Source organism: Pelophylax lessonae (genome assembly GCF_965119305.1).
Source record: "Pelophylax lessonae genome assembly, chromosome: 6".
Classification (NCBI taxonomy): Eukaryota; Metazoa; Chordata; class Amphibia; order Anura; family Ranidae; genus Pelophylax; species Pelophylax lessonae.
Genome location: NC_138773.1, coordinates 91,277,960 through 91,293,827, shown reverse-complemented (window position 1 = coordinate 91,293,827; position 15,868 = coordinate 91,277,960). Strand labels below are relative to the sequence as shown.

The 15,868-nt window shown below is 40.3% G+C and overlaps 1 protein-coding gene across 1 annotated transcript in view; it reads right to left on the bottom strand.

The window, feature by feature from the left end:
- Positions 1 to 1,183: 1,183 nt before the first annotated feature.
- Positions 1,184 to 15,868, bottom strand: part of LOC309557882 (uncharacterized protein) — a 56,917-nt gene continuing 42,232 nt past the window's right edge. The window contains exons 8-10 of the mRNA XM_082260700.1: positions 12,940 to 13,012; positions 3,647 to 3,693; positions 1,184 to 3,122 (exon numbers count right to left, since the gene is read on the bottom strand). Of these exons, the coding sequence (XP_082116826.1) occupies positions 1,295 to 3,122; positions 3,647 to 3,693; positions 12,940 to 13,012 (1,948 nt within the window). The 3' untranslated portion in view covers positions 1,184 to 1,294. The remainder of the gene's footprint in view (positions 3,123 to 3,646; positions 3,694 to 12,939; positions 13,013 to 15,868) is intronic.

Genomic DNA, 15,868 nt, shown 5'->3' with positions numbered 1-15,868 from the left:
GGTGTATGCAGATACCATGCCACAAACGTAAGCCGAGCACTTAGCTTGCAGTTGTGGCATTGTTCCATTTACCTGAATGAATCATGTTTGGCAGAGGACTGCTTGACAACCAAGTATAATCTTTGTCTTGGCATTTGTAAGACCCCAAGCAGCTGCATGTTATCTTTTAGGTGGGCAGTCAGGGGGCAATAAAACCATGACTCCTGCCTGTTTTTATCTTCACCTAGCCATCAATGTGCAGGAGACCTTAAAGCTTGCTTGAGGGTTAAAAAAGCACTCATGTTTGCGAGACATCATTTAGGCAGGGCAGTGTGCAATCGTTTTATGCATATGCAGTAACCTAAGCAACCAACAAGATTTACATTTTTATCATCTGGCTACAGAAACCAGAGCACTGGTTGGTTATTATGAGATACTGCACTTTGGATCCAAAGGCTGTTGTAAAGTTGTGGAACAGCAGATGTTTAAGGTAATTTGAATTTCAACATTTCTACATTCTACCCTTATCCTCATCTTACACCTTGTATGAGATTACATAGGCAACATTTAGCTTCACGTCTTGATACATTCAATAATTATTGAAGTAATTATTAAAAAGCATGTTCTGTGCATTGCCCAGTAATAATACATTCATCGAGCTGCTTTCAAGAAAAATTTATAGAAAATAAACATTCTTTGGTATACCGATAAAAATCCTAATTAAGGTTATGACTATTTATACAAAGTTCTCAATGAACTACAGGGCACTGTTGGACCCTGTTGTTAGGTAGTTCATTGATGCTTCTTGTCAGTGTATAACTGGCGGCCCGTACGAGGTATGAACAGACAGTTAACACTGACAGTCTGCAAGAGCCCTGAATTGCACTTGTGATCTGCTGAATGCTGCAAGACCCCTGAATCGCACTTGTGATCTCTGAATGCTTTACAGGCTCCCAATAAAAAATAAATAAATAAATAAATGCACATTTTTTTTACCTGCAAAAAAAAGATGCGCATTTATTTTTATTTTTTTAAAGGTGAACTTATCATTTTAGTGAACGTTCACTTTGCAAAATCACGCTCTTTATATTTAGTAAATATCTTCCAATATTTATAATACTACAAAAAAAGACCTGCCAAAACGGATTTACCCAGCAACACTGATCTTGATGAAACTTGATATTTCTTAAACCCAAGTAATATAATATGTCCTGATGGATTGGGAATTTAGATGGAATGATAACTACATTTTGTTTAACTTGGTTGTCTCCTTAATCTAAAAAGTGAAAATTCCCAACTATCTTTGACTATTGTATTAAGGTAATGCTATCTTCATGTATGAGTTGCCATCTTTATCTTCATTGATTTGCTGTATTAATAAGTGTTTCATATGCTGGTCTGGACCAAAGGCCTCTAAGCCACAGAGAAGGAAATAATAGGACAAATTCTCAAAAGTGTCAAACTTTGTTGAAGGACATTTATGGCTAGTGAGCTTTTTGTTAATTGCAAGTTTTTCTTGAACAAACTGAACATCATTCAGATGGCAGGGAAATATCAAGTTGTTGAGAGGCACTTTGTGTCCATGCACATTTTTCAGGTTCCTCAAATGCTCACATATGTCAAAAGTCAATGCCAAAGGAACACTTTCATGTGTTACTGCCAGGTCATTTTCAAGATAAGTGTCCACTGCTATCTTTAGGGCCTCAAAAGGTTTATCTGAAAAATCTTTAGATGGATGGTATTTTTCCTTTGTTGAATTTAGAAAGTTCTCCAAGCAATATTGGGTTAGGGCAGAGGAAAGTTCAGAATTTTGGCTGTTGGTTATGGTTTTGTTGTTATTGTCATCTGTAACGTTAATTAACTTCTTTGTTTGTAGACATTCTGCATTATTTTGGCAGTGACTTTCCCCCAACGGATATTCTCCGTCAATTTCAGAGACGTCCATAACTGAAAAGTCACTATTTTGCAAAATAAAATCTTGTAAAGGTTTGTATTCTGGCTCAACCACAGAGTAGTTAGTTGATCCTGAGGTTCTACTTTGTTGAACTGATTGGTCAAAACTCTGATATTCAGTAACTTGACATACTGAAGTTAAATCACTTTGTTGAACTGCTTGATCAAAGCTTTGGTATCCAGACACCTGACACCCAGAATCTGGCCCATCTTCAAGAACTGCTTGGTCAAAACTTTTATATCCGGACATGTGGCAGCCATACTCTGGATCATTTTTTTGGACAGCTTGATCAAAACTTTGATATTCGGATACATGGCAGACAGATGTTGGGTTAGAGTTGCATTTATAGCATTGTAATGTAATTTCAGAAACCTGTTCAGGTTTTGGTCTACTGATTGATTGAAAATGGTCCTCGGTTTGTGAAAAATAATTCTTTGTATTATAGTAGAGAATACTTTTTGGAGTAAGAAGGCATTTGTGGCTGTTACTTTTGGAAGGCACTATGTTTGATAAATTGTCCTGACAAAAGGTTGTGGATGGATCAATAAGGAAATCCTTTCCAGCATACAAAAGATTGGCAAAGCTGTTATAGCCAGGACTTTCTAAATGGTCTCCTTTCTGATATAAACAGTTCTTGAAACTATCTGGTGGGGTGTATGGTATAGAGTTTCTTTCATTGTCAGGCCATTGATCAAAGTATGAGGTATTGAGCCTATCTATGTCTAAGAAATCCATTGGAGAATCCTCAGAGCCATAACTGCTATATCCCGATTCCCGATATGCTGAGTTATCTGAATTGCATCTTTGTGTTTCCTTTTTGCCAAAACTGTCCATCCAGCCTGAAGAACCAAGTGAGGTTCCTGTGTTAAAATTTGCAAATGTGTCCACCCTTATGCCTGATGAATCACAAAGTATATCAAAAAACATCCTGGCAATAGACAGATCTCCAGGTTCCATTAGATGATTCTCAACCTTATATTCCATCTTGTCCTCTTGAACTGGGTTTTCACTTTCCTTTATGAGGTACATTTTAACACATCTCTCAATATCTTCATCCTCAGGTTCAAAAAAAACTTTTTTATAGCAATGACCCCCACAGATATTGACATAGTCTTCAGAATTTTGCTCCTGGGTGAGTTTGTCACATCTGGTCTTGTGGGCTTTGAGGATTCCGCTTATTAAACTTGCACTGAGAAGAGAAGAAGGTGTGTTAATCTATCAAAAAATGAAATGAAACTTTATGGGTATTAAAATAACCTGTAAATGGTTACAAACATACGCCCCCAACACCCTCAAACTGCCCCCCCTCCCCGCCCCAATAGTATGTGGAGGTTCTTCTCCGTCTGCACAGCCATGTCCTCTATTCACCTGTAAATAAGTCACAAGTTCCATTTGCTACCGTTGCAGACAGACTCATAGTACATAAGTGCGGTGATCACCGAACTAATAATCTATTGACACTTTCTCCTTCCAGGTTACTGAAAGTCTGTACTTCAGTATGGACATAGAGCTCCATGGAGAGTCTGCAGGAACCTTTGCATTGTACCCCGAACCACTGATGGCAGCTACAATGCTTTACAGGCTCATTTGCTTAAAAAATAATTAACTGCCATTTTTTTTTTTTTTACAGTAAATATGAGTGCATTTATTTATGTATTGCAAAAGGTGGAGTTAGAATTTAAAGGCATTATATAATACGGAGCTTGGACTTACCAGTATGCTTTTGTTGCAGATTTTCCATCTGGATTTAAATGTTGTTTCTAAACAGGAAAATAAATATATTAGTTTGCCATGAAACATAAAGGATCAAAGCAAATTCAAATACTCATACACTTTTTTGCTTTGTTGGTGGATCCTGTAGTGTTCTATGAAGTGTTCTCTGCATAGCTCTACAAAGATAACTTTGTTTATTCACTTGCATTCTGCCTTGCTAGAAAATTAGATTTCTTCAGGAAGAGTCAATTTCCTAGCACAAGCCACTCCCTCCTTGCACGACACAGCCCTCTCTTTTTCTGGGAGTGTCCAGTTACTGTCTGATCTGGCCTATCTGCTCTGCCCAGGGCTGCTGTTAGAAATCATGGGGCCCCATACAGCCTACCTCATAGGACCCCCTTACCCCGGCCAAAAGTGAGGGCATAGATTTATCAGTCCCTTTCTCTGTAGCTTCAGCTGCACTGATGAATAAATAGGAAGTTCTCCAAGGCTTCCTGCTCATTCCCAAACTGAAGCTTAGTAAACACAGTTGGACAAATGGACACAAAAGTGATTGGTACTGATCGCCCACTGTGTTAATTTAGGAATTGAAGGGCTCAGTAAATGACACACCTTTCCACCTCTCTCCATCCTGAAACATCTCTGTGTTCCCGCAGCAGCTGCCGGAAGGAGAGGAGGGAAGCCGACAGCGCTGTGGGGGAAAGGGGCACACAGGGGGCCTGGACAGCAGATGGAAGAGACGCTTGTGCTAGAATCAATCCCCCTGCAGTGCAGCTGGAGGGAGAAAAAAGAGAAGCTGGCAGCGCTGCAGGGGGAGGCAGAAGAGGATTGCTCGATAAAAGAAAAGGAAGAGGATTGCTGCCTGCAATAAGACAGTACAGCTGGACCTCCTGCTCAGCAGGTGCCTGGGCCCCCCGTTTGAACTAATAGGGTATGGGCCCAGGACAGGAGGGCTGGCTGTACTGCCTTATCAGCAGCCCTGCCTCTGCTTATTGCTTTACCTTCGTCCATAAACTTTTCAGTAACTGCCAAGGTAGGAGTGAATGGGAATGTTATAGAATGTCAGTTGAGTGCCAGCTTAGAGTCTGCTAGGGTTGCTGACATCACAAACAAGATAGGATTTTTACACAAGAGAGGCTTGTGCAAGAAACACCGAAAATAACAAGCATAAAATATGTTAAAAGCACATATCATTTTATAGGAAAATTGATGTTAAAATGATTGGTCATTTTATATAAATCTATATTTTTCTGACTTGATGGCAGGACAAGACCTCTGTGTCTGTGCTGCAGAGGAGACTTTTACAATAGGCATAGTTTAGGGAGGAAACTGTTATTGTGGAACTATGCAGCCAGCGTCAAGCCTACCCTCTACTGAATAAGGTGCACATAGGATGTGTACTGCAAGGATTGTGGGAGGTATAGTTCAGACATACTGAGCTAGCTGGGTGAGCTGGAAAGTGGAGACTGCAAATCCCACAAGGCACAAGGGCAAAGAGAAGAGGGGGTTCCCTGCTGTTTGGGCTGAGGAGAGGAAGTGTGGAGGCTGTAGTGAAAGGACTGACTGCACATTCAGCTGCTGGCAGACTGCTCATCTTTTTATCTGAGAGGGAGAGAGGCACAGCGAAAGACATATAGGGGCATTAGAGAGAGCCACAGGTGTTGGTGGAGCCAACTACCTGTCTAAGGAGGAAAGGCGCTGTTGACACACACCAGCTATGTTTCGTATACCACGTATACAGAGAAAGACTACCTTTCTAACGCAAGAGTTGGTGAGAGACCACTGGCCAAAACCACATTACACTTTGATCTAAGGGACAGTGTTATCTGCAAGTAACACTGAGTCAGTCCTTATATCAATTCTTAAAGGGACGGTAACCTGAGTGCTTCAATGTTAGCCTTGAACCCCAATGAGCTGGTCTGCAGAAGAAGGGGGAATTATAGACTGCTAGACTGTCATGGTTGTGTATTACTCCCTAGTTAGGACTGCCCCCTGTAGAGGGTATATTTTTTTTGATGTTCACCTATTTGCCATATATACAGTATATTCTTTGCTACAGTATGCTGTATTATTGCCATTATTTCATATTTCTTTTACCATTGGGGTACTGCATATACATCCGCATTAAATATTTCCCACCTGAGTGTGTCAGTGTGTGTAATGCTATTTGCAAAGTTGTAGAAACAGGAACAGGGGACCCAAAAAACAGTGGCTCCTACAGGGGTAAGCACTACATTAGTGTGTATGGCCAGATTTAGATGGAGGGCCTGCCTGTTATAATGCATCTGATCATCATCACCCGATGTCCACCAGGACCCGCCAATCGTAGCTGACAGAGGCAGGACAGTGGTCTGCCTATGTAAACAAGGCAGATCGCTGTTCTGTGACAAGGGAAGGCATAGATCCTGTGTTTCTGCTAAGCAGGAACACAGATCTCTGTTTTCCTACTGTTAAAGCACCCCCACACAATTAGAAAGCACTCCTTAGGGACAAGAAGGAAGGTACGGCTGCACACCACCATTGACACAACATGAATTTATTGTGTCATCATAGACTGCCACTAGGACATGGGACACAGAAGATAGTTGACACGTTTCACACTTAACTTGTGCTTCTTCAAAACCTAAGGACAACTGAATCATTAAGCCTTAAATAGAAGGCTCCCTGCCCCAACAGATGTTGGGTAATGTTATCAGTCTCCTGTGTATTTGACAAGCGAACAACAGCTACATACAATATGTGTATCACCCTATGACTATAATAGACAGTTAATTTCCCAATGTTTTGTTTTAAAAAACATATTATTTCAAGCAACATTAGGAAAACCTTATGGAACAAAAAAGAAAAATGTATATGATGTAACAATGAAAAAAAGTGAAAAATGAAAATATATAAAGGCTTAGTAAATAAAATTAATTCATCTTTGTATTAAAAAAAAAAAAAAAAAATATATATATATATATATATATATATATAGCAATATATAACTTGAACCACCAAATTTAGGAAAATTGGGAAAATTAGGAAAAAGAACCATGATAAGAAATCTGAAATATCAGTTTAAGCTTCACATATCAAATAATATTTATACATATGTAGCAATATTTCCAGGCATTGGGCCTGAGGTGGGTCTGCCATTGTTACCAGAAACCCTTCCAACACATTTAAGTTTAAAACCCAAGTGTGAGAACTGAGACAATGACCATGCCGGCATCTTTGGTTTGTGTTGTTTATTTGATAATGGGGATGGGAGAAGGGAATGAGTTAGATACTCCTCTGGCTCAACTAGGTTCAACTGGGGCACTTTGTAGAAAAATGACTATTAGCGCTGTCCTGATGCCAGCTGAATGCCGACCAATGCTTCCTGGCACTTTAGATACTGTTGAGCTGAAAGTGAAACTTAAATTTTAACTCCTTGGTTAACTCAGAAGATCCAGAACTGTAATGATTCTTGACTCTTGACACTCTGTATAGCTCAAAAAGTCCTGTGTATGACTCCCTCCAGCCCTTCACTGACTGAGGTAGCTCCTTGTAACTGCTTGTACTGCTGCAACTCTTAACACTGCACACCTAACCCTTCAGGGCCCAACCGCTGGCGCCCCCTCTACACTTCCAGGGTCCTTTCACTAGGCAACCCCCTTTACACTTCAGGGTCCTTTCACTAGGAAACCCCCTTTTCACTTGCAGGCTCTAGGATCCCTGGGACCTTCATCGGAGTGGTCCCCTCTACACTAGGCAGACTCCAGGGGCAGTTCACAGTACTCACGACCTTGGAAGGCTTTCCTGGAACTGAACCCCTCATTCTCCACTGGTCCTCAGCACACCAGATCCTCTCTGCAGCTCAGCTCTCCCTTCTGGATACTCAGGCAGCCACCCAAGACACCCGATCCTTCTGACAGGAGGAGAGACAGCCGTACTCTCCCTCCTGGGACTCTGCTTCCTGCCAAAGACCCTGCGTCATGCATTCCCCTCAAACTTATACCCATTCCCAGAATCCTCTGCGGCAGAATCTGCCTTCTGGGGTAGATACAAGCCCGAATGGGCCACTGATTGTATTTACACCCCCCAATGTGAATCCTCTCACAGAGCCAGTGGGGAGACTCCCCTCTCAGTAACCACACCTGGGAGACAGTCCAGCTGAAATCATGGCCCTGCTGTTAGGCAGCCAAGGCCCATTATACTTTTACCTAGCACCTACCTGTAGGGTGCTACATATAATAATGATAATATCTATCATCTGAGTACCATACACCTAATAATGACTCGCATCCCATTCAAAGTTGAGCCCGGATGGAATGCAAGTCTAAAAAACTGGAAATTCCAGAACACTTCCCTCCGGCACAATAGACTGAACACATCACCTCCCCTCTTAGGTGCTCGAACTTTCTCTATAACCTGTACTCACTACTCACAAAGCAGAAGTGTCACCAGAATGACATCCCCAAAAATGTTTTGCTATGTTGGTTGTTTTGTTTTTTTCTACACTATAAATGTGCAAGTCTCTTAATCGCCTTGTGGTTCTACCCACATATTGAATATGACATAAACTGCAGGTGACCAAGTAAATAACATAATTGGTATTGTTGTTAAAAAAACACTTAATCTCAAATTCTTTCTTGTTGGCTGATGCTCAGAACATGTTACCCCCCTAGAAAATGGATACAACAGGGACATCCAGGTGACCCACACTTAAAGCTCTCTTTAAAGTGCAGCCATATAAATGACTGAGATGTAGATTTATTGTCATAAAAACTGGGTGACAAGGATTGACCTAAGATTGGTGCCCTTCTGGGTACTAGGTTAATACAATTTTTAAAGATATGCGCATGTGTCTCATCCATATAAAGGATGTGCAGATGTCTATTGACAATATCTCTAATTTAATTGCATTCTGAACTGTATGGGGTAGACAATGTTAGTTTGTTTTTTGAGTATCTATTTTCTTATTTTTACTTTTACAGTTCAATATATCTTCCCTACTCTTATTCTTAGCAATCAATAGAGCTCTGTTCAACATCCACTGAGGGTACCCTCTGTCTTGGAAACATTTATATAGAAGACTAACTTCTTTATTAAACTGTGAAATTCACTACTGAAAATGCGTTTAATTTGTAGAAATTGTGAGACAGGGATACCCTAATGTTGTGTTTCGGGTGTCCAGACTAGGCCAGGAGTAATGTATTCCCAAATAACCATTTCCTATATAGGGAATTCCTGATTCCCAGTCTGTCACCCACAAGACATACTGTACATCCAAGTAACAAAGTTCCCTATTGTTGGCTTGTCCTCTAAAGGATACGTTTTTATTATTAGTTAAGTATTCTTGCCTATGGCAAGTACACTTAATATTCTTTCACATGTATATTATTCTTATTATAGTGAAAGCCTAGGGGAAAATTGGCACCCAAACTCCTCCCACAGTTTTTACACTATATAGACAAGAATTATATAGCGAAACGAGCGGATCGCTCCCTATCTCGTTGCTCTTATTTTTTTGAAGCTTTCGCCAAACGGTTTGCGAAATATCCCACTTTTGTGTTGAAATTGGCCAAAATTGGCCCCATAGGAATGAATGGCAGAATGTCCAGAACTAGAGTGGAGATGAAGATTCCGAGAGGGGGAGCGAAGAAATCTTGCCACAATTTCTAAACTGCTGCCACTCCCTCATTTTTAAGGCCACCTACACAAATGTTACATCAAAATGTTCAGCCATCCCTGCTACCACTTAACATGTCCACATCTAACTCCATGTCCATTGACATTCATTGAAACTCCACTGAAACCGTCTCAAATTTCAAGGACGTTTTCTAACCAGTTTTAATGTTTCATAGACATACTATACAACAAAATATTGTCCAGGTTCTTGTGATTCCTATACGGTATAAGTCTCTAAGCTGTGGGCTTTATAGTTTTTACACTATGACTGTTTGTTTCCAACTCACGTTGTGAAATTGGCCCCATAGGAATGAATGGCGGAATGTTCAAAACTACAGTGGGGAAATTGTGTGAAGTGTTCTTCCCGCCACCAGTAGTTTCCATAACATTCCATAACATTCCGCCATTCATTCATAAGGGGCCAATTTCTAAACTGCTGCCACTCCCTTATTTTTAAGGCCACCTACACAAATGTTATATAAAAATGTTCAGGAATGAATGGCGGAATGTTCTAAACTAGTGTGTTGGCGGCAAGAACACTTCCCAAAAGTTTCCCGGAAATTGTACATTTTCTAGTATTAACATATTCCAATAAAGGATTCAACATGTCAAAGCCATTGACGACCACCAATAGGAGGTCATCACTATACCTCTGGTACATCGTAATATGTGACCTAAAAAGGTTCTTCCAAAGATGCGGGACCTCTCCCACCACCCCATATACGTAGAGGTTGGCCGGGGACGACAAAAACTTTGTCCTCATCACAGCCCCGCATCTCTGGAGGTAAAACACCTCATTAACCACTTCAGCTCAGAAACATTTTACCCCCCTTAATGACAGGCCATTTTTTGCGATTCGGCACTGTGTTATTTTAATTGACATTTGCCAGTCGTGCGATGCCATACCCAAATACAATTGATGTTGTTTTTTTCCCCACAAATAGAGATTTCTTTTGGTGGTATTTGATCACCTCTGCAATTTTTAGTTTTTGTGCTATAAACAAAAAAAGAGCGCCAATTTTGATAAAACACCAATATTTTCTACTTTCTGCTATAAAACATTACCAATAAAAACATTTTAAAAATCAATTTTGTGTCTAATCACAGCAGGAGCGAGGCTATGGCGGTGCGCGCACGCCACAGAGACCGCATGAACATAGTCACGTAGATGTAAGTGATTATGCGCAACCGGGCCGCCACGGTGCAGTAAATCTGCGTGGGGCGGTCGGCAAGGGGTTAAACACAAAATAATTGTGGGCTAATAAGTACTCCAGTATCTCCAACATGTAAGTACGGTATTCAATTGTGAAATCAGTATATGCTTCCAAGTAAAAGGAGACCACATCTATCGCTAAATTGTGAGGTATGGAGAAATATAAACTCGTGACATCACAAGTGATCCATGAGTAATCTGCCTCCCAGGTAAAATCTAATCACGTAAAAAATAAAAACCGCAGAGGTGATCAAATTCTATTTGTGGGGAAAGAAAGGACATGAATTTTATTTGTGTACAGCATTGCACGACAGCGCAATTGTCAGTTAAAATAACGCAGTGCCGTATCGCATAAAATGGCCTGGTCATGAAGGGGGTAAATCTTCTGGAGTGGAAGTTGTTAAAAGTTAGCAGCCACAGTATTTATAGCTGCTGAATTTTAATTTTTCATTTTTTTTTTTTTTTTGCAGACTTCAATCCTGCTTTACATAACAATTTTGAAGGTTGTATCAATTATTTTGAAAGTGACATTTTTTTCAAAAATGTTTTTAATGTGATTTTAAAATGGCTATGTGCAAACTCACACTTCTTTTTGACTTGAAAATGTTAGTCTATTATATAAAGAGAACAAATAATTTACTTTAAACTTGATGTGAAATAGTCATGTACCAATATTAATTTGAAAAATAAATACTTCTCTTTTCTCCTGAGCTCCACCATGGGACCTAATGACTAGGCAAAAATCAAATAGTGTCTGAGTACCAGAAGCATTTTGAATGTTTCCTGTCATTCCAGTCTGCAGAAATGTTGTTGTTTTAGACCAGGGGTGTCAAACTCAATTTCATCGAGGGCCGCATCGGCATTATGGTTGCCCTCAAAGGGCCGGCTGTATCTGTAAGACTATGTATGCAAAGTTCAGGAGTGTGCTACATACAGAGTGCAGAGTTCAGGAGTGTACTATGTACAGAGTGCAGAGTTCAGGAGTGTACTATGTACAGAGTGCAGAGTTCAGGAGTGCACTACTTACAGAGTACAGGGTTCAGGAGTGTACTACATACAGAGTGCAGAGTTCAGGAGTGCGCTACGTACAGAGTGCAGACTTAAGAAGTGCGCTACGTACAGAGTCAGATTTAGGAAGTGCTCTACGTACAGAGTATAGAGTTAAGGAGTGTACTGTGTACAGAATGCAGAGTTAAGGAGTGTACTGTATGCAGAGTTAAGGAGTGTACTGTGTACAGAGTGCAGAGTTAAGGAGTGTACTGTGTACAGAGTGCAGAGTTAAGGAGTGTACTGTGTACAGAGTGCAGAGTTAAGGAGTGTGCTGCGTACAGAGTGCAGAGTTAAGGAGTTTACTGCGTACAGAGTGCAGAGTTAAGGAGTGTATTGTGTACAGAGTGCAGTGTTAAGGAGTGTGCTGCGTACAGAGTGCAGAGTTAAGGAGTGTGCTGCGTACAGAGTGCAGAGTTAAGGAGTGTACTGTGTACAGAGTGCAGAGTTAGGTAGTGTACTGTGTGTACTTGCAGGAAGATCATTGGTCATAATCTGTCCCTGCCATGAGTGCATGCAGGGCAGGCAGGTATATGTAAGAGCCGCGAGTCACCATTTGGAAAGCTGTCCTTGTAAACACAAAAGGCCTCTGTGTTTACAAGTGATGATGGTGAGCAGGGAGCAATTGAACAGACAAGGAGTCACTGCTCAAGGTGGTGTAATTGCCTGATGACTCACACAGGTGTATGCCCCGGCTCGCCTCAGTGAAAACTTGATAAAAGAAAAGGAATTGGCAGCACTCCAGGTTGAGTCAAAATCCAGGTTTATTGACTGGACATCCAAATATGACAATCGTGACAAGGTAGACGCGTTTCACACACTGACTGTGTGCTTAATCATTATGATTAAGCACACAGTCAGTGTGTGAAACGCGTCTACCTTGTCACGATTGTCATATTTGGATGTCCAGTCAATAAACCTGGATTTTGACTCAACCTGGAGTGCTGCCAATTCCTTTTCTTTTATCGAGCAGGGAGCAGAGGGCAAGAGCCAGAGGTGGCGCAATGGAGTTCCACCATGCCCTGGTAAAAAAAAAAAGCCCTGGCTGCAAGGGCCACATGAATTGGCCTGGAGGGCCAGATTTGGCCCAAAGGTTTTGTGTTTGACACATGTGTTTTAGACCCTTTCTGGGAGACTTGCACTATTACCAGTGGGTCAGAATGAAATGACCAAGGGAGCAGAGCGAGCCTGCATATTTTATATATAAAATAGTAAATTACGGCTTCCCCATGCAGATGTGAATTTACTAACTATACATTATCCCACAATTATAACATTATTTGCACAAAGCTGACCTTTTAAGATTTATGTATAAATATGTCTAAAAGGCTGTAGTGTTACTTTAATAAAATCAATCTTCTGGTTATTCCTAACTCACCTGTAGTAGTACACTTTGGCCAAGCTTGCTTTTTGCTGGGTTGGGGATATTATTCAACCACTTCCTCCTGCATCTGAATATAAACATAAGAATATAAACAGTTTACTAAAACTCTTACTACTACTTCTAAAATTAAAATGAGAAAAAAAGGTAGTTCATTTAAGGATGCATTTGAGGCAAGCGTGCTTTGAATAACAGGCGGCATATAGTATTTGAAAATGTTTCAATTTGTTATTTTTAGTAGGAATATATCAATATATTCAGGTAAATCCCAGAGCATACAAAAGCACACATTAAAAATATCTGTAGCATACACTGTCAATATACACTATGTTACCAAAAGTATTGTGACGCCTGCCTTTACACGCACATGAACTTTAATGGCATCCCAGTCTTAGTCCGTAGGGTTCAATATTGAGTTGGCCCACCCTTTGCAGCTATAACAGCTTCATCTCTTCCGGGAAGGCTGTCCACAAGGTTTAGAAGTGTATCTATGGGAATGTTTGAACATTCTTCCAGAAGCGCATTTGTGGGGTCAGACACTGAAGTTGCACAAGAAGGCTTGGCTCACAGTCTCTGCTCTATTTCATCCCAAAGGTGTTCTATCAAGTTGAGGTCAGGACTCTGTGCAGGCCAGTCAAGTTCCTCCACCCCAAAACTCACTCATCCATGTCTTTATGGACCTTGCTTTGTGCACTGGTCCAAATCATTTGGTGTAGGGGGGGGGGGGGGGTTTATGGTGTGGGGTTGTCTTTCAGGGGTTGGGCTTGGCCCCTTAGTTCAAGTTAAGGGCAGTGTTTTGTTGACTAAAATATTTTCGTCGACTAAATTAACACTATTTTAGTCAACTAAAATATGACTAAAACTAAAACCATTCAATGACTAAAATATGACTAAAATTAAAATGGCATTTTAGTCATAAGACTAAAATACGACTAAAACTAAACTGACATTTTAGTCAAAAGACTATGACTAAAACTCAAAGGAAAATTGACATCAAAATTAACACTACTCTGCTGGTGATTTCTAAATCTGCAACACCATTCAATCCAGAGCCTGTAATAATAGCACATTAAAGTTTAAACATGTATTGCACTACCGCATAAGCATAAGTAAGGGGCATCTACTAAGCTGCTGAAAGTGAAAAATTAGGAAAAATGCTTTTTTTATATTTTTTCTTAATTAATGTTGGTGATATATTCAGGTAATATGTGCGAGGACAATACAGCCAATAGAGTTTACAGTTTTGTGGGGTTTTTTTTGTATTTTAAAGTTGCGCTGTTTGTCGAAAAGCAATATTTTTTTTTGTTTATGGAACTTGGTTTTATTTATAAAGACGTTATATATCACAATGGTCAAATCTGTGTCTGTAGTTCATGTTCACCTTAATACCATAAATAATAACATATTATTAGTTTTTACTCCAGGAGTATATAATTTGTTTGGAAATTCTAGAGAAATGTTTAAATTATGCATTACAATTTACCTAAACTCATTTGATTTGTAGTTGACTAAAATGTATGAGATTTTAGTCAACTAAAATGTACTGGAGATTTTAGTCGACTAAAATATGACTAAAACATAGACAATTCAGATGACTAAAATACGACTAAAACTAAAATAGCATTTTAGTCATCTGAATTGTTTATGTTTTAATCATATGACTAAATACGACTAAAACTAAAATGCCATTTTAGTCAAAAGACTATAACTAAAACTAAATCGAAATTTGCTGCCAAAATTAACACTGGTGAAATGAACACTTAAGGGGTCAGCATACCAAGACATTTAAGACAATTTCATGCTCCCAACTTTGAGGGAACAGTTTGGGGATGGCCCCTTCCTGTTCCAACGTGACTGCGCACCAGTGCACAAAGCAAGGTTCATAAAGACATGGATGAGTGAGTTTGGGGTGGAGGAACATGACTGGCCTGCACAAAGTCCTGACCTCAACCCGATAGAACACATTTGGGATGAATTAGAGCGGAGATTGAGAGCCAGGCCTTCTCTCCAACATCAGTACCTGACCTCACAAATGTGCTTCTGGAAGAATGGTCAAACATTCCCATAGACGCACTCCTAAACCTTGTGGACAGCCTTCCCAGAAGAGTTGAAGCTGTTATAGCTGCAAAGGGTGGGCCAACTCCATATTGAACCCTACGGGCTAAGACTGGAATGCCATTAAAGTTCATGTGCGTGGAAAGGCAGGCATCCCAATACTTTTGGTTATAAAGTGTATTTTACAGCTCATCACACTGAACTACCCTTATATAAGTGTACAAGGGCATCTAGCACCAGAGACCTGAAGATGATGAGAAGAACATTGTTAAACCCAGAACACTCATATCTGAAAAAGTTACCAAAAACTTAAAACAAAAAAGGCTACAAGAGGAAAAAATGGCTTTTGCTCCCTTTTCCAATCTCCTTTTAGGTTTAAACAAATTAAGTGGCATCCATTTTTATTAAACATATTGCTATTTGTGTATAAAGCAGATGGGAGATACCTGTTGATATGGTATACTGTGTGCACAGGTGACCCTGTCAGTTCAGAAAAAGTTCTTATACTTACCCCTACAACACCCCGTGCCCCATCTTACCATTACAAAGCTGCAGCCTCCATCAGACAATTTAGCTTTTGACACTTCCAGGAGTGTCAGATGTCTGTGTCCGCTGTTGGGTGCCATGGTTCTATCCACCAACCCCTATGTCACTTTAGAACCCCACAGTGATGTATGGGACACAGGATGGAACCACAACATACAAGGACGGAAGCATCCAACAACCCTGGGAGTATCAAATCCAGAATTGACTGATGGAGACTACAGAGGGGAGTATAAGAGCTCTTCTATAGCAGGAGGCTTTAATCTTGATTTTTTTCATAACCTGACAGGGAACTATAATACACCTCCCCCACTAAAGCGTACTGGTG